Source organism: Morone saxatilis, unplaced genomic scaffold (assembly GCF_004916995.1).
Source record: "Morone saxatilis isolate NCDOM2014 unplaced genomic scaffold, NCSU_SB_2.0 Contig16, whole genome shotgun sequence".
NCBI classification, from domain to species: Eukaryota; Metazoa; Chordata; class Actinopteri; family Moronidae; genus Morone; species Morone saxatilis.
Window position 1 is genome coordinate 10,377,513 of NW_023339718.1, and position 22,266 is coordinate 10,399,778.

The following is a 22,266-nucleotide window of genomic DNA, read 5'->3' on the forward strand; positions in this document are numbered from 1 at the left end:
CTTAGATAGGAAAGATAAAAAAGATAAATAGGCAGGTAAGGTGCAAAGAGTTGTAGTTGCAAGATGATATCATGGGGGTATATTTACATAATAATGTTTAAAGCACATATAGCAGTTATACAAATACAAGTTGATTGAGGTTTAAGTTACATATTGAGCTTAGAGCATATACATATTTTACCTGAACAAGTAAAATATCATTACTGTCATTAGGAGGAATCTCACTGAGAGAAAGAGAACAGTTAAATGTCAAACAAATACACCAAAATAACACTATTTCTACTTATTTCAGTTAACCCAAATGTGTACTGTTTACAGAAACGTACTAAAACACTAACAGCAGCTCGGGTTCCTCATGCATGGCACTAAAAGATACAGGACCTGGTAGCTATCACGTCAAAGTAGCTTGTAATACCGTGTGCTAACGAGCTAATGGTGCCCACAGTGGATGTTTCCTGTGAACAAAACCACATTTTCGTGAATTTAACAGATTATTCAATTCGACCAGGTATAAAAAAACACGAGCACAATCATAAGAAAGTCATATTTTCGCTCTAAAGTACCACCTACCTTAGTATTTTGTAATAACCATGTAGCTAATAAAGATCTCCTGAAAGACTGTAAAGATCGGCGCATAAATTGTACGTCATCGGCCCGGGTCGATCTGGGAAATGTAGTCCTGAGTGGAAACAAGCCACCGGACAAGTTTTAAAAGCTTAAAACGAGTCCAGTGCGGGTCTAAAATCTATACTGTTGTTATATTTTGGTGAAGATTAAGATGCACTTGTCTCTTTCGGGCACTTTGCACCTTCGTCCTAACCCCAAGCGAGTGACCCCGTCTCGGTAAAACCCGCACACAAAACGTCCTCTCGCGTTGTTTCCGGACTCTGACAGTTGGGGCTGGTCTCATCACAACATCATCGGGGCGTTTCAGGCAACGCTCAGACACACAGTAGCAGTCCCCTCTTATCTCGGAATTGGTGCACTCTGAATGGGATAACACTTCCTTTCCGTGCAGGTTCGTAAAATCCTCCTTTTTGTCATTATTTCACAGGCCTGCCGCTCCAGCTAACACCGCCTGTGTGCTCTTTATGCAGCTTTATTGTTAGCGTTTCCCTCTGTTAGCTAGCCCTGCTGTCGCAGACGGGGGGCCGTTCATGAGTGACTTAGTCCAGCAGGTGCAGCGGACACCAGCCTCAGCTACGTTATCTGACTTTGCATCTTGTAAAATAGCTTTGTCTTGCTGTTTACCTCGCCAAAACCACATTTCCCTGCAGCCTGGTGTTATGGCAGCAACTTAATGTCTTCTGCATGGATGTTGTGGTTTGTGGAAGCAGGCAGCCCTGTGGGGTTATTGTGGGCAGGCCACCATCTGTCCCATGTAAGCTGGCCTCAACAACATGTCAGCTGTATCTGATAGATTATCTCGATCATAGAAGACTTTAAGGTCTCACCAGTAGCTACATACATGCTCCTCCTCCTCAACCAAACGTACCAGGGCGTTACCTTATGTGCTCAGGTGTGTTCATGTGGGTGTAAATTACCTGTCTAGTAAGTTGGGGGGGGGGTTGTAGTCTGACTGATATTTGGAAAAGCCCGAGCAAGGAGTTAAGGTTAGCCAGCTTAGTTAAAGACTCGTTTTTAATTGAAAAATACTTTAAACATGTTATTGTGTGTTGTTATTTTTGGGGACTGTATTGTGTTTTATTGGTTCAATTTTTTAATAAGTCATTGTGATTTTAAGCACATCATAACCTTGTTATAAGAAAATCTAAGTGTATCTATCTGACACATTGATGTTGACTGATAGCTTTAAACTTTACAGCAGCATTGTTTATGACTCGTCTTATCTCGACCCATTAATGCTCCTGTATTCACTGTGACATAATCTAAAAGCTCTTGGGAAGACCTGTGAAAATGCAATGCACTGAGCTCTCTCTCTGTACTAACTTGGTAGATGTTTTTTTTTGCTGAATGATGCTTCTTTTCTGCCTTTAATGAATTAAGTGTTGTTGTCATTTGATGTAATGCAGCTGTTCTTTCTTTTTTTTTTTCAAACCCTGTGTTCAAATGACCTTGTCTACAGATCTTTTCTCTCTCTTTGAGATCTGCAGCCCTTTTTGTTTCTGTGTAAAATCAGTCAGGAGGTTGTCAGTTCTGGTTAGGTCAATATGAGCCATCAACCTGCAGCGGGTGGCTGTCCTAACACTCACTGCGAGGCAGGTACACCCTGGACAGGTCCCTAGTTTGTTACAGGGCTAACATATGTGGACAAATCAACACATTCCCCCAGCCATGGGCATTTTAGATTTGTCATCAGCTGGTGTTTGGCATAGTTGCAGGGCTGACTAGAGCCTGCGACTGCACCAGAGGGGAGTTCAGTGGGATCTCTTTTGGCACACAGAGCCAGAGGTTAATTATGCTCATTTCTAAAATTGTGCAGAATGTTTATTATCTTGTCCTCTTTTTTTATTTTGTCAGTGAGGTCTGTATTTTCTTTCTCTTGCAGATGACATGAAATGTTGATGTGGTAAAAAATGAACAAACCCAAAATGGCCACAGAGAAAGGGTGAGTTGTTTTTCTATTTGGAGACAAACAAATACAATTTCATATGCATACACACACACACACACACACAAACACACATGCAGGCGTTGCTGTGTGTGTGTCTGTGGGAAAGCTGCTCTGTCACAACCATCTGTTCACAAATTCACTCTTTCCCTCACTAAGTGCTTACCTTTACCCTCCCTGATGTGATCCTGTTCTTGTATTATTTTACCGTTTTAACTCTCTGCACCAGTGTTTGTCCCTGCTGCTTTATCTTAGTGTTGTACTGTCTATGGGTGAAAGAGAGTGTGTTTGTGTGGCCTTGCTTGAACCCTTTCCATATGTATTTGTCATGATGACCTTATCTTGAATTCTGTTGTTCTGTTCAGGCTTGGAAAAAAAACTTTCAGTGTGTTGTCCTTATCAAGTATGTGTATTATAATTTGTTGAATTTCTAGTTAACCTGTGTGACTTATGCAGGGTGTTTATTTAGACTTTACTTCTCCTTCAATATGTTTACCTTTGTCCATACTTCATTCATACCTTCATTCTTGCCATTTTTTCACTTTTTTCTTTTTCTGTCTCAGCATACACACACACTCTGTCTCTCTCTGTCTTTATAAGGACATATGAGAAACTCAGCTCCACTCAGTGCAATCACAGAGTTTTGATTCTCTCCCCCATGTTTGCCGTTGCTGTACCAACAACTGACCTCTCACCTTGTGTTTCCAGCTGAGCGCCACTGTGCTAAGGTTATAAATGGGGGATGGGTCACTCTCCCAGGAATAGTGAATCCCTTGGAGACTGCCTCAGTATTTTAAACGTTACCAATTTGTTATTTTTCCTTTAGCTCTGCACTATATTACAGTAAATGCTATTTTGGTTGGTTATTACTCTGTTTTTGGCCAAGACACATTTGACTCACTGTGGGCATGTAAGGGCATGTTTGCATGTGAGGGGCTGCTTTATATCTGTTCTCCAGTGTCCCAATGCTAAATTCTTAGACTGATAAAACTGAATGTTTCTCTATAGCAGGAAATCTCCTGATTTCCATCTGATTTGTTTGTAAATGCAGTTTTATGACACGTTATGCTGCGTGATACTGATCTCTGCCCTTTCCAGAAGGAATGCATTTATAAATGAAGTTACATACATTCCTGTTACACATAGCAGCCATTCACACCCACTGGTCGGCCTCAGGGCGCCAACTAGGGGGCCACAAAGGTAGTGACAAATGTTTTCCTTGGAAACATTTTAACAATCAGAAGTTAATAAAAAAAAAAGTTATAAAAGGTTCAGAAACTACTAATATACAACCTTCCAAAATGTAAAAATGTGTGTGTTTGTGTGCATTCCCAGTGTTCCCAGTACCTCCAGGGTCCTGATGCTCCTGGGCCAGCTGGAGAGGATGAATGGAGAGGCCATGGTGAGGGATGTCGAAATGGCAAGACAGGTCACTGCAAAGATACTTCATCTCATACAGACGCAGGGTGAGAGCAAACACACGCACACACACACAAAATAGGCAATCGTATGTACCCAAACTGAAACAAGATGAGACAAAATCTAGAATTTTGCATGTATTTATGTTTTTGTTTAGAGAACAAGGGGTAGTATATAGTGATGTGGCTCTTGGTACTTGCAACATGAAGCCTTAAACTGCATTGTACCCCATACCTGCATAATAATAATAATAATAATAATAATAATGCATTGTAATATGTTAATCTTAGTCCAAATGCAATATACAATAAAATAGACACAGAGTATGCTGTAATCCACACTATATACGCAAAGCACTGATGGTTTCAGGCTGATTGGCCAACCTATGTGGTATCAAGGACAGACACTGATAGGCACAGACTCTCACAGACAAACAGCCTGTTGATTCAAAAGAGAGTACGCCACTGATTTATTATGGACAGCAAAAACAGATATATCATCCTTTTTATTTCACACATTATTCTTCATTGTTTTAACCACGCACCTACTTTATCCACAACGTGACTGACAACAGTTCAGTCAGAGATTTGGGTGTGATAAGCCAGCAGCGGCTAATGTAGCTTCGAGCCGCTAGACTCAAGCAGAGATAAGGAGCAGGCTACACAGGTCTGGTAAGCTGACTTCTTTTGAACTCCATATCCTCAGATTTATTTCATTAGCAGACTTGTAGTCTTCAGCCCCAAACAACACGTGAAGTGGTACCACTTGAGGCTATTTTTCAGACTTTGCTGAGCTCCCTCTGGAGCCACAAAAGGCTGTAGTACTCCCCAACATCTGTAAATTGACTGATGTGTCCAGTGGACAGAGTTTCCCTTTAAAATGTCTTGATGCAAAGCTTTAGCTTGTCAGGTTGAGTTGATCAATTCATTAAAAATGTGTTCAGTGCGGTCGCTGTGTAAATAGAGATGGGTTAGCGCACCGGTAGTCAAAGTGTGGATGGATTAATAGTGTCTCCCGATCTGCTTCTCTGATTACTCTTTGAAAGGAGAGCAGAGAAGAAGACCTGACATCAGAAGAGGAAGGCTTTGTGCCATGTCTTTGTGTAGAACAGACTGCAACATGAGATAACTGGAAATGCAAGCATCGATGCTCCCTTACTTTTACAATTAGTTAATTAATTGATTCATCAAACAGATTTTTTTGGGGGGGATACTTAATGGTTTAGGGCTGCAACTCGTCTGTCTCAAAGCCCAAGGTGACGTCCTAAAAATGTCTTGTTTTGCCCACAACCAAAAGATGTTCAGTCATGGGGAACTAAATAAACCAGAAAATATTTACATTTGAGAACTGTAATCAGAAGATTTTAATTAAAAACAATTAATCAATTATCAAAATAGTTTAATAGTTGATAACTAATTGACTAATCAGTGCAGCTCTGTTATCCTTATGTCATTTATCAAGAAAAAAGGTCAAACATTCTCTGGTTACAGATTCTTAGTTTTACATCATTGTAAATTGAATTTACAAAACAAGCTGTTCTTGGAAATTTTGATGTTCATTTTTACTACTTTAGGACATTTTATAGACTATGAATCGATTAATCACTTATTTGAAAAACAAATCTAATATTGATACATTAATCGCTTATGAAAATAGTTGATTCTTGCAGCTGTTGGCTAATCGAGATACAAATTGTGGTTTTGTCTTTCTGACTGAAAGGAAGAGTGAGTGAGTGAACGGTGTCATTACAGGCCCAGCTTCATTACTGGAGATTTGACCTGTTTGCGTATGTGGATGCTGACCCACAAACTCCGTATTTGTTTGCAGCTCTTAAGTATACCTTGCCATGGAGCTAGTAGGTTTCAGTTAGTGCTCTTTTCAGTGTGGATTTTATTAGCGAGGACAACCTGTAATCACTTGAGTCAAGCTTTAGTGGAGTCTTTGTGTGACAGTGTGGAATGAAGAATTCTGCTGAATCATTACCGAGTAGTTCTGAGGCTGCTGGCAACTTTTGAACTTGCTTCTTCCTTCTCGCTTTTCTTGAATTTTGTCGTCCCTCTGGCCATAATTTGTTGCTTCCTCTGACTTCAAAGGAAAGTCAGAGTTAATCCATCATGACTGATGGACACAGTGGAAAGGCCCTGTGACCCTGTCAATCATGATATATCAGCTGTTCCTCTCTCATCTACTGCTTGGCTCTCTGTCACACTTTGCCTGCAGCGTCAACGGGAAATGTCTGAGTGTGACGTTGGTTTAAGGGGTAAGTAGGGGGTTCTGTAACCCTGTTCACAGTAACTATACACCCTAGGACGGACTTTGCTGTACTCTGTCTCATATTCACAGTCTTAGGAGATTAGGAAGAAAGTCAAGAGATACCAGCGGAAAGGAAGATAGGGAGAAAGGAAAGCAAGGAGTTGCAAGTTGAGTAGCCATAAACTCACAAGAAATATATAAAAACAATAAAAAACAGTCCACAAGCAATATGAGTTTTGGTTTGGTTTAGTAGAAAATTAATTCAGTCTTAGAGGCTGCAGTTTTCTTTTTTTATTGCTCATTTGCTGTCAGAAACTGTTTTCATTTTAGTATGGCAGATCTCTTTTTCCTCATGGTGCTGAGTAGGGGGGTCAGGAGAAAGGGGAGAGGACGTGTGAGGAGAGGTATCCTATACAGTCAGTTTTCTATAGGGGCAGTTGGTGGTTTAGTTTCTGGTCGCGTGCAAGGTGAGGTGCTGATTACTGGGTTCAGAGTCTTTCACCTAAGCTCAGTGTGTTGGTACACAGTTGGAGGATTGACCGGCTGAATAGTTTATTTAGAGGGATAGAGAAAGTGCCTTAACGCTTCATACAGACTGTCAAACTGTTGAGCGTTTAGGTTCACAGTAGACTTGTGCTGTAAGCTTAGGACTTCAGTGTCAGTCCACCTGTGATTCTGGAAAATTTGACTAGAGAGTTTTGGTGACCTTCTGAGATCTTTGTTATGAAATGGAGTACCACTACAACAGGAGATACTATCAATCTGTGGTCTCCCTGGAACCGCCAGGTACGTCCCAGAATGCTGAAAATATACTGGAAAAATATTTCATGTATTTCAACTGGTTGAAGTAAGCTATGCAATATGTCAAGATATAGATTTTCACATATCTTAGCATTATTTATGATGGCAATTCAAGGAGCGTTCAAACATGTTTTACTTCTCTCTGGGTCAAGTAAGTACGGGAAGTGAGATTAGAACAACCACTCTGACTTTTACAACCTCCACAGTTCATGTTCTGTACTTTTAGCAGTCAACTTGAGCTGACTAATAACTGTAATCACTAGAAAAGTCATAAATTATGGTTTTTAAATTGAAGGGCAACATCTACAGGACATTGTGTAGATCACAATTAGCTGGCACAATCTGCCATCATAAAGGTTCATTCTTATTAGAATCCACCTTTTAACAAACAAAATAAAATCACTGCAGTTGTACAATGCAGTAAATAGATAGAAATTGCATCAAATAATTATTGCTTATTATATTTTTTCCAGTGATGCTCTCTAGTGTAATCCCTCATGCTTTTTTTTTTAAGGATTAGTGTTGAAATGCCATTTGGTTTTGAATAGCTTTAAAAAGTCTGGCATGAAAGAAATGTTTAAGAGGTCACCGCTCTTCAAAGCACGGAAGTGTGTGCGTGTCTGTCTGTGTGTTCACATGCTCAGATATGCACACAGTTGTGCCCGTCTGGAAAGTGAGTTTGTGGAAAGTGTGTGTGTAACCACATCAGTTGTGTTTCCACTGTGTAAGTGAACTTCAATATGCTTATTGGCGCAAGATCATCAATTATGAAAGCACGGTGACACCCTTTCCACATTCACCTGCTGTTATGATGCGTTCCTATTCAGTGACACTCCGAATGCACAGACACATGAACCCTTCATGTGTGTAAGATCATCACCAGGTGATATAACTCTCCAATTGTGGTATTGAGTGAGCATGCTTCTGCCGCAATCTGCTGCCGCACAAGAAATCAGACTTCCTTGTTAATATGAAAGGAAAATCTATAATTTATAATCCTGTGTAAACTTCAATGTTGGCTTGAATAAGTCATTTTTAAAAAGGCTGGAGGACTTCTCTCAGTCCTGTGTTTGCTTTGAGAGCTTGCATTTGTCTCAGGACATAAACAGGACAGGACCACCACCTGGAATCTGTCAGCTCCTAAATTGGGTACGTTTCAGAGGTAACTGAAAGTCAGAGAGTAAGAGAGGAATAAAAGTGAGCAAAACCAAACTATATGTTGTCTTGTTAAGTAGGACAGTAAAGCACATCATTTGACACAATGTAAAACTGTGCTTTAAAGATACAGTATCTAAATATATATTGTGAAATGCAGCAGAATCTTTCAGACTACAAATAACGCAAGACAGTTGTCTTCTCACATTCCAAGATAATCCTCTGTGACATTGTGACTGGTGTTTGTTGGTTGACCGGACATATGGGAGAGCCTGCTGTACTTGGAATAACTCAGTTGTTTTGCACAAGTTGCGGCACAGTTTGTCTTCACATTTTTGATGATTGTTATTTTGTTGTGTGTTACAGAGAAGAGTGGAAAAGAGGTGATGTCCAAAGGCTCCAGTGGCATGGAGGTCATCCTGGCTTCACTGGAGGTCAGCTCACTGATCAACACAACTGGATGTAACAGTTTTTAAACTTGAAGCTTTAGCATTAAGCTACCCCTCTTTCTGCTAAGCTAAGGTTTACTAGCTGCTGGTGGTAGCTTCACATTTAAATAAAGACTTGAGAGTGGTATCAATCCTCTTGTCTAACTCTGAGCAAGAAAGCTAATAAGTGTGTCAAACTCTTTCTTTCAGAATGTGTATTTTCCTCCCTTTGTGAGATACATGATGTGAACTTTGGCAGAGTAAAACATTGCATGTAGAGACATAAACAGTGCATCTATTAATTTGTATGAACAGCTGTGGCCCCTGCTGTGGATGTCACATTGATGAATTGTTTGATGCCAGATTAAACTGCACATCCAGGACAGAGAACATATATATATATATATCCTGTATATTGTTTACTAAGTGTTTTATGTGTGTCTCTGACAGAACACCCGGGATGTCCAGACCACTCTGAACATTTTGTACATTCTCAGTGAGCTACTGACTGTGGGTGAGTTTTTTTAAATTCAACATTGATGAGCAGTTCCTGCCCTGATTTTTGGGAACTGATAATAGCATTTAATTTCTTGCTGAATAATGACTTAGTCTGCAATTTAACTGTCATTTCTAATTTAAAAGGTAGGGTACATCCAAAGTGCTCACTTTTTCATGAATGTGAGAAGTATTTAACATATTATAAAAGCATAAACAATACATTTTGCCACTTTAATAACTGTAAAGGTGGCACATTGTAAATCTAGCTGGGACTGTTTAAGTGTTTTACAGGATTTCAACTTCCTTATTCATGGATTCCTACAGTACCTTAAGGCAATTTATTCTCCTGGCCATGTTGTGTTTATCCCATCGTGATTTATGCAGTTGTATTGGTTGTTTTTTGTCTTAGGCAGAGGTCGTAGGGTGGGAGTATTTGTGTCTAAAGGAGGAACGGGGATATTGTTCCAAATTTTGATCACTGCCAGTAAAGAGTTGCCTCCGAGTGAGGAACTCATGCTGCAACTTCACTCACTGCTGGCCAAGGTTGGCCCAAAAGGTAGGCCAAAATATAATGTCACTTATGTCAGCTTAAGTTTGGTTATTGGTGCCCTGTTGAGTTTTCTTGTTAACAAATAAAAAAATAAGTTTATATTCTGTATTTCTCACCAGAATACATTGTTTGTTGAGGTCTAACATGTTAAGTGCATTTGTTCCACATACACAAATTTACAAAGCAAATTTTAAAAAATTATGCATGTAAGCACCATCTGTGTCTGTGAATAATGCAAACAAAATAAATGGGTACTTGTAACATTGCCCTGTAGCACTACTAGTGGTCAAAAACTCTACAGGATGCCCTTAAGACTGTATTGTTATCCAGTGCTTTGCAAAAGAGACAAAAACACAGAAAATCTGATTATTCTCTGCATAATCCCTGATATTTCATCCTCTGTGTTCAGACAGAAAGTTTGGGGTGAAGGCACGTTTGAGCGGAGCTCTGAACGTCACCGTCAACTTAATGAAACAGAACATACAGAACACCAAACTGCTTCTGCCCTGCCTGCAGGTCCTCAGAGTTTACTCTACTAACTGTAAGTCATTGTAAACACTTCCCAAATTGTTGCATTTCTCTCTTTTTCTGGAATTAGAGCAGATTATCCCAAGAAATACAACAGCATCTAGGACTAATACAAATCTGTGAATAATATCAGCACTGTTAACTATTCAGTGGCATTTTATATCTACCTGATACTGTATGCCCTCATTGCTGTGTCTGTTTTTGTTCAGCGGTGAATGCTATTTCTTTGGGCAAGAACGGAGTGGTGGAACTCATGTTCAAGATCGTCGCGCCGTACAGCAAAAAGAACACCAGCCTGCTCAAGTAAGCGGTTGATTGTGTTAATGAGCCAGCATGAATGTTGTGTTCTGACAATCTAGTGACATCCACAGGCTTTACCTCTTTCGGGCAGAGTTTTTTAACATCTGTCATTGATGTTTGTTCAGCAGACCATGTAACGCATTTGCCTTGTTTCTAAATCAACAGGGTAGCTCTGGACGCACTGGGAGCACTGCTCAAATCCAGTGAGTAATTTGCTTTGTAGCATTGACTTTTGACTCTTCAATAGTGTAGTGATCCTTCCTTATTACTCTTTGCGTCCATGCAGTATTGTCCCCTTCTGCTTCTCTCACCTCCATCATCATTAAGCCTTTGCTGTAGACAGTAAATGATCATTCGACTTGGGTTTCAAGTTACCTAACCCCCAACTTTCTTCTCCCATGCTTCTCTTCAACCCATCCCACAGTCATAAAGTAAAAATGATCAGCACTTTCTCTCCTCCCTCTTCCACTTCCCTGTGCAGAAACTAATGCTCGCCGTGCAGTGGATGGTGGACATGTGCCTATCTTGCTAGCTCTCTACCTGGACTGGCACCGCAATGACACGCGTCATCGCCACATGCTGATTCGCAAAGGGCTGCTCGTCTGCCTCAGGAACATCACCAACATCAAGCTCGGCCGGAAAGCATTCGTAGAGGCTGATGGCATGAGGGTCCTCTACAACTCATCCACTGTGAGTGAGAATGAGACATACACATGGCAAATAATCAAAGCATGCAACACATATGTACTGTACACACACACAGTCTCATCTGTTCTCTACTTTCTGTCTGCTTTTATTTCTAGGAGTGTCTCCCAGTCCGGACTCTGGATCCTCTGATCAACACATCCAGTCTCATCATGAGGAAGTGTTTTCCGAAGAACCGTCTGCCTCTGCCCACCATCAAATCGGCCTTCCACTATCAGCTGCCACATGTCCCCGCTGTAGGGCCTGTGGCACAGCTGTACAGCCAGCCACCTGGGGGTGAGAACACAGGACGCACTGACAAACACACACACATACACTTCACTAGAGTGTGCCCCAGCTTATCACAGTGTATGTGTGCTACTTTCATTGAATATTATGCAATAGGGACAGACACATAGACTTTTTTATCGCTCCTAGATTCAATTCTACGTAACACACAGTCACACACATAAATAATGATTATATCCCTGGAACGACTAAATGGTTACTGGCATCACTCTTGACACTGCTGCACACAATGTGCCTTACAGGAAGAAAAGTTCATCAGCTCTGCAACAAGCCCTTAAAGAAGGGTAAGACGTACGTAAGACGCAACTCCATCCTCAGAATGCTTTCTCATTCACCTCACATCATACTCTAACTTCACTAAACTGACACATCACATGTGTTAGGAATAAAGGTGTAATAAAGATGCTTAGTGCACATTGCTTGGTGCTTGCTTTCTCACTAGTTAGACTTATGTACTTGGACTGTACTCACCTAATTTGCTTCCTTGCGTTCACAGGCTGTCTGGTAAAATATTTGAGCTCTTCCCTCAGTCTGATCTAAAAGAAAACATGTCCAATCAAAAATGTATTTTTTCATGTGGCACTATAGGTTGAATCTTCTCAATGTACATATGAGTTAATTTCCCCCCTTTAATGTTTTGCAGAGTGCAAAATCGAACAGCAACTCCTAAAAAAGCACTGAGGACAATTTTGACAGCTCTAATTGGCAAAAGCAACCCGAGTAATTGCCTCAAAGTCATGTTGACTAATTAATATTCCCAAAAACATGTCGCTGATGTCAGTTACCCAACCATGGAGAACAGTGTAATGTAACAAGCTACTGCTACTACATAGACTTGTCAGTAAGATCAAAAGGTCCATGTGTTTGAAGAAATATACTAAAAATTTCTTCTGTCTTTTAAATCTCTCACTCATTGCTGGATCATGGCTGCTCACATCTTTTGCTAACATTTTCTCTCTTCCTGTCATTGCAATGAGACTCAATTACCAAAAACAGTTGAGTTCTACCAGTCTGGTTGGTTTGTTGCTACTTTTTATTACTATTCATCTTTTTTTTGGGGAATACTTCCCAGCCGTATAAGTATGTTTGTTGTTAATAGCGACAGTCCCCTTATATATATGTGTGTGTGGTGGTGTGTGTGTGGGTGTTGGTTGGTTTTTTTTTTTTGTTTGTGTGTGTTTGTTGCTGTTGTGTCTTGCGTTTGTTGCGTTCTATCTTTCTCTCTATTTTGTTGTATGGAACGTTGTCGACGAATTTTTTTTTTTTAGGTTGACTGGAATTTATCGACGGGAGACAGACGCGAGACACAAGAGATATCTGTATATTTCTTTGTGGATGATTACCGATTATTTTGTCGAGTATTTGATGTAATTTATCTAGCGGTTCTTCTTGCGGTATATCGAATATTGGCGATATAGTGTTATTTATATTCACTAAATGTTTATGGCTCATTGTTATTAATAGAATATTCTACATATCTTTATGCTAAATCATAATTTTATTAATATTGATATATATTATATATTGGGTCATCATATAATTTTATGTGGAGCTGATGTTGATGCAATCTAATTGCACTCCTTCACATTTCCAGCAGAGGGCAGTCATAACTCACCAGACAGTGCCAAACACTCTCCTATCACTATGTCAAACATGTCAACCATGTCTGATAGGCATTTACAATTCCAGATTTAATCCAAATATTGTTTGCCAGGGAAAGAGAGTGAGTAAGCAATCCAGGGGAGGCACTCAGAGTTTCCAAACACCACTAAATCCCCCTAAAATGAAAGCAAAATAATAAGTGGTTGGTTTTTGGTGTCTTTATACAAGACTCACACTTTTGTTATTTTCTCATTAGCTGCAGTTCTTTTTTTCCTTCTTTTCTCCATCTCATAATCCTTGAGACTTAAGCAATAGCTCAGATACACCCAGACAGCCCAATGGTCTGATGGTTACCAGTTGTGTTTGCTCTCTTTTTAATCAGAATGACGACATAGAGACGGACCTAAACAAGCTACATCCCAAAAAGAACCCTGGACGTCCTTTTGAGGAGTTGAGAGTCTATGAGAGGTTCTTCTTGGAGCTTTCTGAAGACTTCCAGGTCAGTATTTTGTGCACATGTTGATACGATTTCACAGTGGAAAGCAAAATGACCAAAACATCACTGTCTTAAATGAATTTAGGTTGAATTGGTATATTAAAAGTATGTGACAGTACAAGACTGTTCAGTTATGTCAGGTTAGTTAGTTTTACTTTTTTAATCCTACTATTTTTTTCTATACATTTTTTATTTAATATTTATTTGATTATATTCAATTTAATTACACTGAATTTAATAGATTTTTCATTATAGTTATTATTTATTTTCTCATTTACTTTTATTACTTGCAGTGTATGTTGCTCCTGGTTATTTTTGTGTATTGCTTTTAATGACAAAAATTAACGTCAAACTGTGTGTGTCTTGTTAATAACTGCAATAACTGTGTGTCTTTAAGCCTTTGGCTCATTGTACATGAAGGGCCTGATGAAGGTCTTGGAAAAATGTTGCTTGGTCTCTTCTACAAACATTTGTTTCTGATAAAAAATATCTTATTCCTACAGGGTTATAACTTTGAATGCTCAAAGAGTGCCTCTACCACATCTTCATCGTCATCCTTCTCCTCATCATCAGCCTCAAGTCAATCCACTCGGCCAATCATAGTGCCCACAGCTCAAGCCCTGTCCCCAAAGCACGTCCCCGTACCGAGCACTCAGGAGGATTGCAACCCCACCAAAGGAAAACACACGCTGCCGTCTCCTTCTGCGACCACTCCTACTCCTCCTGCTCCCCTAACGCCTCTAGAACTGGACACCATCCACCTCACCAAGGACCAAGACAAAAAAGAGGAGGGCCACATTCCTTCCCCCGACACACGTACAACATTGTCCTCGCTCACCAGGCCTCCTTCTCAAGGACAGATGATAGAACAGGAATTAGCACATGTGCTGGAGTGTGTCTCTTTAGAAGAGGAGGGGGTCCTAAAGGCAGAGGAAGGAGGAGGAAGGGGAGTAAAACAAGAAGAAGGATCCCCAGTCAATGCCACAAGACACATACAGTCCCCTCTGCTCTTGGGGGGTATTGCTACGCGTCGTGTGGGTGGAGGAGGCAGTAACTGGGGTTCGGATTGTGGCTCAGAGGGCACGGAGGATGAAGGAGGGGAAGGAGCAGTTCTGGAGGTGCCAGACACGGCTCTGCTCCTACCGATGCATGACCCTGACCTTTACGTGGAGATGGTGAAGGGAACAAACTCTGTACCCCAGTACGCTGAAGTGGCTTACCCCGACTACTTTGGCCATGTAGCCCCAACATTTAGGGAACCTCTTATGGAGAGAGTTTATGGCGTCCAGAGGTGAGACATTCATAGGAAAGTTATTTGCAGAAATCATTAAGCATACAAACTGAAGAGTATGCAGATGATTGAAAACTAACTAACTAACATTAATAACATAAATCATGCAATTAGGAGGAACAGAGTAAAAACCAACAAACAAATATTTTGAAACATTTCTAAATCTTTGCCTTTAAAGTCCAAATTGGCTTTTCAAACTAAAGTTTACACTTTAAACTCTGTGGCGTGTGGAATGTTATAGTAGCGGGGAAAAAGCATTTATTATAGCTTATCTCATTCATCCTCATTAATAAATAATATTTTTAATGGAAAACATTTTTACCCATTCATTGTTTTGTTGTTGTGGGTCTAACCCTGCAGGTCTAAGATATTCCAGGACATTGAGAGGTTGATTCATCCTAATGATATCCTGGATAAAGTAGTTTACGATCTCGACATCCCCAGGTGAGTTTCTATCTACTAATCTAAAGCATTACATCACTCTGGCTAAATCATCGTGGCTAAAATCACAACTTTTACCATCCCAGTGACAAAAGCTACAATTTGTCCTTTTTTTCTGATCATACCGAGAGCTGTGACATTCACAAAGCTAATTAGCTCAATTCATCATCCATATATTGAGAAGGGTAATGACTTCTCAAGAGTGTTGTTTGTCCCTCCTAAATATTGTTGTGTTTTTTTTTGTGTTTCAGTTGTCCTGTAATTGAAGACAGTGGCGAATCTCTGAAGTTTAACTCTCAGTTTGAGTCTGGCAACCTCAGGAAGGCAGTTCAAGTTAGGAAGTAAGTTTTATTGTCAAGTCAATAACGGGAACAAGTTAGAGTCCAAATTTCAGATGTGCAGTTTTAATTAAATCACCTTCTATCGCATTAATAACATTTAAAGCTGTTGTCAACTTTTACTATATTCAGCTTTCTTCTTATGTCAACTTAATAGAAATTAGATTAAAAACAAAATATTTATTGCATCATTATTGTTTATGGTTGATGATGTTTGGGTCCCTGTTTACAGTTTATGTTGTGGTGTCTCTTTAGATATGAGTATGACCTTGTGCTGAATTCAGACATCAACAGTAATCACTACCACCAGTGGTTCTACTTTGAGGTGAGCGGCATGCGTGTTGGGAGTACCTACCGCTTCAACATCATCAACTGTGAGAAGTCAAACAGCCAGTTCAACTATGGTGAGACTCTAAACAACATCTGGATAAAAAACAAAGTGAAACACCCAACAGTTGTTTTGATAGTTCTTCATCTGAGTGTGAGCATCAGAGAGCACAAATTCTGAGCTTTTGTACCTTTCTCCTTGTGTGTGTGTGTGTGTGTGTGTGTGTGTGTGTGTAGGCATGCAGGTGCTCATGTACTCTGTGCAGGAGGCGATCAGTGGCAGGCCTCGCTGGGTCAGAATAGGAACAGACATCTGTTACTACAAGTAGGTACACTTAGAATGCAGAGGACCTGGCAATATATTGAGGGGAAAGGCAAAAAAATAGTGTTACAGTTACATGAGGGGCACCAAAAACTGAACATTATAAACCAGGTGGAATTTATGGCAGAGCTGCCGTTTGTACAGGTGTACCTAATAAAGTGGTCAGTGAGTGTATGTGTTTAAGGTAGATAAGAGAATTAAAAGGTAATTAATTCATTAATTCATTAATTAAAAGGTGCTATATTGTCCAACATTTACTCATGAAATGTTCCTCCTTCTCCACAGGAATCATTTCGCGAGGAGTTCCATCGCAGCTGGTGGTCAGAAAGGAAAATCCTATTATACAATGACTTTCAGCACAAATTTCAGCCACAAGGATGATGTCTGCTACTTTGCCTATCATTACCCTTATACATACTCCACTCTGAAGGTAGTTTTACAATACCACTGTTTGCTGTGATTTAGAGAACATTAGCATTTTGTAGTGTGTTTGCATGTGCTCACACAGTAATTATTACTCTGTTCTCCTGTTGCTAAGCCCCCCAGTGTGACCACAGATGCACCTGCCTCTTGATGGATTCCAGTGTTTTGTTTCCAGTGTTTTATCATTTATATGTCCTCCAATTATGAGCTCTCAAACTACCGTACACTGATTATGTCAACAGTTATGTTATTATAATTAAATTTTGTCTGCCTTTATCAAGGGTGACCATCCAGAATTGCCTGTAATACAAGCAACAATAGAGAAGCCCAATCTGAATCACTTTATCACAAGTGGCCTAATAAGCAGCCGGCACAACAATACAACAGTAAAACCCAAGAGGCGTAGGGGCTCAAATGGAAGTTGTAGATAATAATGTTAGTAAGTGAAAAACTGTAATTTGTTATTCTGTCATTGTATCATCAGATGCACCTGTCCAAACTGGAGGCTTTGAGGACCCCTCAGATTTACCTGAGACAGGATGTCCTGTGTGAAACCCTGGGGGGAAATGGCTGCCCCCTTCTCACTATCACTGCCATGCCGGAGTCCAACTCCAATGATCACATCTGTCAGTTTAGTAAGTAAATCAGTGTAGCTTGGTGTACATGTATCTTTTATTTATTTTTTATCTCAGCTGCAAGATTTCTGGTGAAATAAGGTTAAATGAATCCCAGATGTTAACATTTAGCCAGAAATGTTCCAGGAATCATTTTATTCTTCTAGAAAAATGTTGCAACAAAATCATGATCACAGCATCTCATTCACATCTTCAGCAAACTGAGCTCTTTCAGGGCAAAGAGTAAGCAAGCAGACTTATTATATTTGATTATTTTGTAACAATTCATTAGTTAGTTAAACCTTCTAATGCTTCGCTCCTGGATATTGTCCTTGAAGAATTTTACCAACACCTGACTGAAATGTTCCTTTTTCAGTAATGCTCATGAATATAGTGAATATTACTATACCAGAAAAGCCCTGGGGTGTCAGGCCATGCAACTACTTCCCAAATAGGTTTTCTGTCCACTGTAGTTCACTGATGCTGTTTCTCAGCCGTGAAAAACTTTAAATTGAAGATTTTTTTTCTTTTTTTGCTCATTCCATCTCCCTCTGTTTGTGTTTGTGCTGCGCTCCCTCTCTCTCCTTCTTCAGGGAATCGTCCATTGATCTTCCTGTCGGCCAGAGTGCACCCTGGAGAGACCAACGCCAGCTGGGTAATGAAGGGCACGCTGGAGTTCCTGATGGGCACTAGCCCGCTAGCAGCCAGCCTGAGAGAGGCCTACATCTTCAAGATAGTCCCCATGCTCAACCCTGATGGAGTTATAAATGGAAAGTGAGTTAAAAAAAAAAAGAGTCTCAAGAAAGAAACAAACGCACATTCACAGCTTTCAAGTATACACACTGAAGACACATACATCTGCTGAACCTGGGCCTGCACGTTGGTCACAGCTTTATTTATATTAACACACAAAATCTTGTCTTGAAATATTCTCTAGCTGTTGCTCTGTTTTCCTCCACTCTATATATCCTTCCCTTCTTCTGCCGTCTCCTTTCTGCTGTAGTCATCGTTGTTCTCTGAGTGGAGAGGATTTGAATCGCCAGTGGCAGAACCCCAATCCTGAGCTCCACCCCACCATCTACCACACTAAGAGCCTGCTGCAGTACCTTGCACACATACAGAGGGCACCACTGGTATGACCTCTAATTAACTGGACTTAAATTACTTTGGGGCATTTTGCACGTTGCTGCATCATCTGTCATTTGGGAAGTATAAAAGAAATCTCTCCTAACATCTCTTTTAATGGTGGTGCCGTCCCTCCGGTTCAGCTGCACACTCTGGCTGCATGTCCACTAAATTTCCCATCAGGTAATCACCAAATTAGTTTGGAGACATGAATGCAGTTGCCATAAACAACAGCCTCCATTGGCCTCTGTGCTACAGTGTGTGTCAGCAAGTTGGATATAATGGGATATTGCTTTGATGGGAGATGTGTTTACTCTGCAAGGGTGATGACTTTACAACACAAAGCAAGGTGAGGTTGCTGTCCTTCCTCTGGAAACAGACCCAGGAAAATGTCTTGAAAAATATGAGCAGTAACAATGACATCAGTGAACCATTCAACTTAATAGTGCAGTAACACAGTTCATTTGATGATTAGTGAATTAATTTCAGGTATTGTGTTTTTACTTTTTTTTTATTTTTACATAGCCACTTAAGTAAACGAGTCTGTAAAAATAGAGGAAGAGTAAATAAAGCCAATGTTGGTTCACTGTCTTACTGAGAAATGCAATGTTAAAATAATGCATCACATTCTTAATGCTTTCCTTTCTCCATGTCCTATGTGTCTTTGTGTGCATGAACGCACAGGTGTTTTGTGACTACCACGGCCATTCCAGGAAGAAAAATGTGTTCATGTACGGCTGCAGCGTGAAGGAAACAGTCTGGCAGTCCAATATCAGCGCTACATCCAGTGACTTACAAGAGGACCTTGGATACAGGGTGAATACACACACACACACACGTGCTGTGCCACACAAAAGTAAATGAACACCCACTGATCCTTACCTCTCTCTCAGTCTTCCTTTCTGTTTCAGATTACTGTGCTCACATCACTGCACAGGTCTATCCTGTGTAGTGTATCCATTGAAATCCGGTTCCTCACTTAAGAAGAGATTGTAGCACCATTTTACATCACCTTACAATATTTTTGCACGTTAAAACTGAGTTAGAGTTTATCTCCTCATTGTTTAGTTTACGCCCTAAATCTACATAATGATACTTAATCTGTTTGCAATAACATCGATTTCAACATCAGCGCCTATCTGACAAAAATCCCCAATTTTAGTAATTCACCTTGATTAGTTTTTTCTCTCCATTCACCAGTCAAGCTGGTCAGGTCAAGATCAGGTTGTTGTTTCTCTCTGCATTTGGGAATTCAGAAAATATATCTCACTGAGCAGAATGCTAATAAAGGAGCTAGTTCAATGCAGAGTTTCCTAGTGGACGTGTAGCTTCAGGCTACAAGCCCACAGCAAACATTTTGGTTTGCAACAGTCAATACTGCTTTCCCAAGCAACTGCTCTGTACACAAGCCCATCTCTGTTGGACACAGTTATTTGTCCCTACTATAAAATGTACTTTATCGTTTGCTTTTCATGTGTTTTTCAGGCACTTCCTAAGATCTTGTCCCAGATTGCCCCAGCCTTCAGCATGGCAAGCTGTAGTTTTGTTGTGGAGCGCTCCAAAGAGTCAACCGCCCGCGTTGTTGTATGGAGAGAGATTGGAGTGCAACGCAGCTACACCATGGAGAGCACGCTCTGTGGTTGTGACCAGGGCAAATATAAAGTAAGTGTGTATTTAATTTTGTTTATATGGTATGGACAAAAAAGACCTGTCCAGTTAAAGTTCAGTAGAATAACCTGCAGTTAAATACTCCTCCACACATTTTTGGAGCATTTTTTGCCTTTTTATTATAGAGACGGTAAAGAAAAATGACAAGAAATGTGAGGAGGTAGAGATGGAGAAGGACAAAGACTGCGACCAGCTAGTATGTATGCCAATAAACAATGGAGTAAATTATTCAGAGCTATTTTCCTTTCTGACAAAATCTTAACAAAAAAGTATCGCAGTGTCGAGGTGTCGTGTCCACCCTCTGTAAGTGAGAGGGAGGTGCCTCTATAAATCTCCAACTGTCCACCAGGTGGAGCTGCAGTCCTTTTTCCACTTTGCATCTGCTTCACCTCTGTCTTTTCTCCTTCTGTCTTTTGACCCCTTTACCTCCCTTTCTTCTCTCTCTGTCTTTCCATCCCAGCTGATTTCCTTCCTCCTAAATTCTGCCAATGTCAACATCTTACATATGCAGAGGTAGTCTAGGGATGCCATTTTGGCACTGATTAGCACCCCCTCTGGTTTGTGTGGAAGTATTTGTCCAGATGTGCAGGAACTAATGTCTACTGAAATGAGCTGCATATCTCTGTGGCCAGGCCAAGTTTAGATGTTCCTAGCTCTGCTCTGGGGAAAAAGAAACATGAAAGTTTTGGGGTTTTGGGTTGAGCTGGGGGTAAGCTCTGTGTGTGTGTGTGTCTCAGGGCGAGTATTCATTTACTTGTATCACTGTACAGCATTGTGAAGACTTTGAGGGTTGCAGGTGTGAGTGCATATGCGTTTGAATGTGTGCTTCCTGCAAATGAAATATATTATCATGTTTCTACATGAAAAGTTTCCTCAGCAAGTGCTTTCCAGCATTGAGAATTGGGACGTTTGAAGATGGACAACGGCTCCATCCCCAGACTCCAGAGCAGCTATAAAAAATCACAGAAACCATTTTAAAGTAGATTTCTGTTAAACCTTTGAAATTATTTTTTAAATTAATCTGTCGAAGTGTGCACAGACTGTGCATGCAAGTTTGTGTGATTGTGATGTTTTTGTGTGTGACTGTATTGACGTTAGTATTTTAAATTCTCTTTGATGTACATGTTCTTTTCAGGGTCTTCAGATCGGTACAAGAGAGCTGGAGGAGATGGGAGCTCAGTTCTGCGTGGCCCTGCTGAGGCTGAAGAGGCTGACGGGGCTCCGCAACCACCAACACCTGCTGGATTTGGAGAGCGATATCATCGGGACACAGTCTAAAGTGGTCAGGTTAGTAAAGTGGAGCAAGCCACAACACACAGTTCATGCAGGTGCACACAGATGCTGTGACAACTATACTAGTAGAAATGATGATGATGGTGGCATCAACGACAGCCACAGACTCAGATCTTTTTATTTCTCTCCATTGTAAATGCTTTGTTATCCTCATGCAACTTTTTCAAGATGAGATGAGATGTTTAAAGTGTTTTCTGTTGTTACAAATTCTACCTGAAAAACAGTAAAATGGCCATAGTCTTCTTTTTTGCACAAAACACCCTCCTCACTGCCAGACACGTTCCCCCTTGGCACTGATACTTTACTCAACGGTGAGACTGTCCGGATATCCTCTGAAGCACTACTCAAGAAACAAATGTAGGCCTGCATTTATACACGGCTGCTGTGAGCATCATTGAAATTCTATCAGTGTGTGATGAATATAATGAAAACTCTGGAGTGAGAGGGGGAATGGGTATGAATAATTGTCAGCAGTGTTATTATTTCTCTAAGAGAGCGTATAACAGCCACAAGATCTTTTTTTATTTTTTTTTATAAAACCATTTACACCGACACAGTGAGGTTTGTGAGGGCACAGGATGGTACCCATGCACATTAAATGCACAGGGAACATGCAAACCAGTACACTGCCTTCCTGCACAACCGCTTGTAGCTGGAATATTTTAGCAGAAAGAAATATATTAAAGGGATCAGTGTCAGAACGTGTGCTCATCCACTTAAATGCCAGTGCATTCGAGGGATGGCAGCATTGAATGTTCAACTGTAAGACAAACAGTAATTTGACTAGTCAAATCGAACAAATCGTATCTTGCTTATCGCTCTCGTCACA

The 22,266-nt window shown here is 40.4% G+C and overlaps 2 protein-coding genes across 4 annotated transcripts in view; one reads left to right on the plus strand and one right to left on the minus strand.

Moving 5' to 3' along the window:
• Positions 1-824, minus strand: part of naa35 (N-alpha-acetyltransferase 35, NatC auxiliary subunit) — an 8,717-nt gene extending 7,893 nt beyond the window's left edge. Inside the window, exons 1-2 of one of the 3 annotated variants that reach the window (XM_035657929.1) lie at positions 571-824; positions 416-455 (exon numbers count right to left, since the gene is read on the minus strand). In XM_035657929.1, coding sequence (XP_035513822.1) covers positions 416-455; positions 571-636 — 106 coding nt within the window. In that variant the 5' untranslated portion in view covers positions 637-824. The other 2 variants (XM_035657930.1, XM_035657931.1) reach the window with 2 other exon arrangements.
• A 62-nt stretch (positions 825-886) lies between these two features.
• The window catches only part of agtpbp1 (ATP/GTP binding protein 1), a 26,475-nt gene continuing 5,095 nt past the window's right edge, over positions 887-22,266 (plus strand). Inside the window, exons 1-25 of the mRNA XM_035658226.1 lie at positions 887-1,018; positions 2,510-2,569; positions 3,908-4,038; positions 8,567-8,634; positions 9,079-9,142; positions 9,536-9,682; positions 10,086-10,217; positions 10,414-10,507; positions 10,670-10,707; positions 10,986-11,194; positions 11,308-11,485; positions 11,740-11,792; positions 13,482-13,598; positions 14,099-14,886; positions 15,247-15,330; positions 15,579-15,668; positions 15,921-16,069; positions 16,230-16,317; positions 16,600-16,744; positions 17,222-17,372; positions 17,945-18,125; positions 18,355-18,484; positions 19,161-19,292; positions 19,962-20,138; positions 21,280-21,431. Of these exons, the coding sequence (XP_035514119.1) occupies positions 2,538-2,569; positions 3,908-4,038; positions 8,567-8,634; positions 9,079-9,142; positions 9,536-9,682; positions 10,086-10,217; positions 10,414-10,507; positions 10,670-10,707; positions 10,986-11,194; positions 11,308-11,485; positions 11,740-11,792; positions 13,482-13,598; positions 14,099-14,886; positions 15,247-15,330; positions 15,579-15,668; positions 15,921-16,069; positions 16,230-16,317; positions 16,600-16,744; positions 17,222-17,372; positions 17,945-18,125; positions 18,355-18,484; positions 19,161-19,292; positions 19,962-20,138; positions 21,280-21,431 (3,530 nt within the window). The 5' untranslated portion in view covers positions 887-1,018; positions 2,510-2,537. The remainder of the gene's footprint in view (positions 1,019-2,509; positions 2,570-3,907; positions 4,039-8,566; positions 8,635-9,078; positions 9,143-9,535; positions 9,683-10,085; positions 10,218-10,413; positions 10,508-10,669; positions 10,708-10,985; positions 11,195-11,307; positions 11,486-11,739; positions 11,793-13,481; positions 13,599-14,098; positions 14,887-15,246; positions 15,331-15,578; positions 15,669-15,920; positions 16,070-16,229; positions 16,318-16,599; positions 16,745-17,221; positions 17,373-17,944; positions 18,126-18,354; positions 18,485-19,160; positions 19,293-19,961; positions 20,139-21,279; positions 21,432-22,266) is intronic.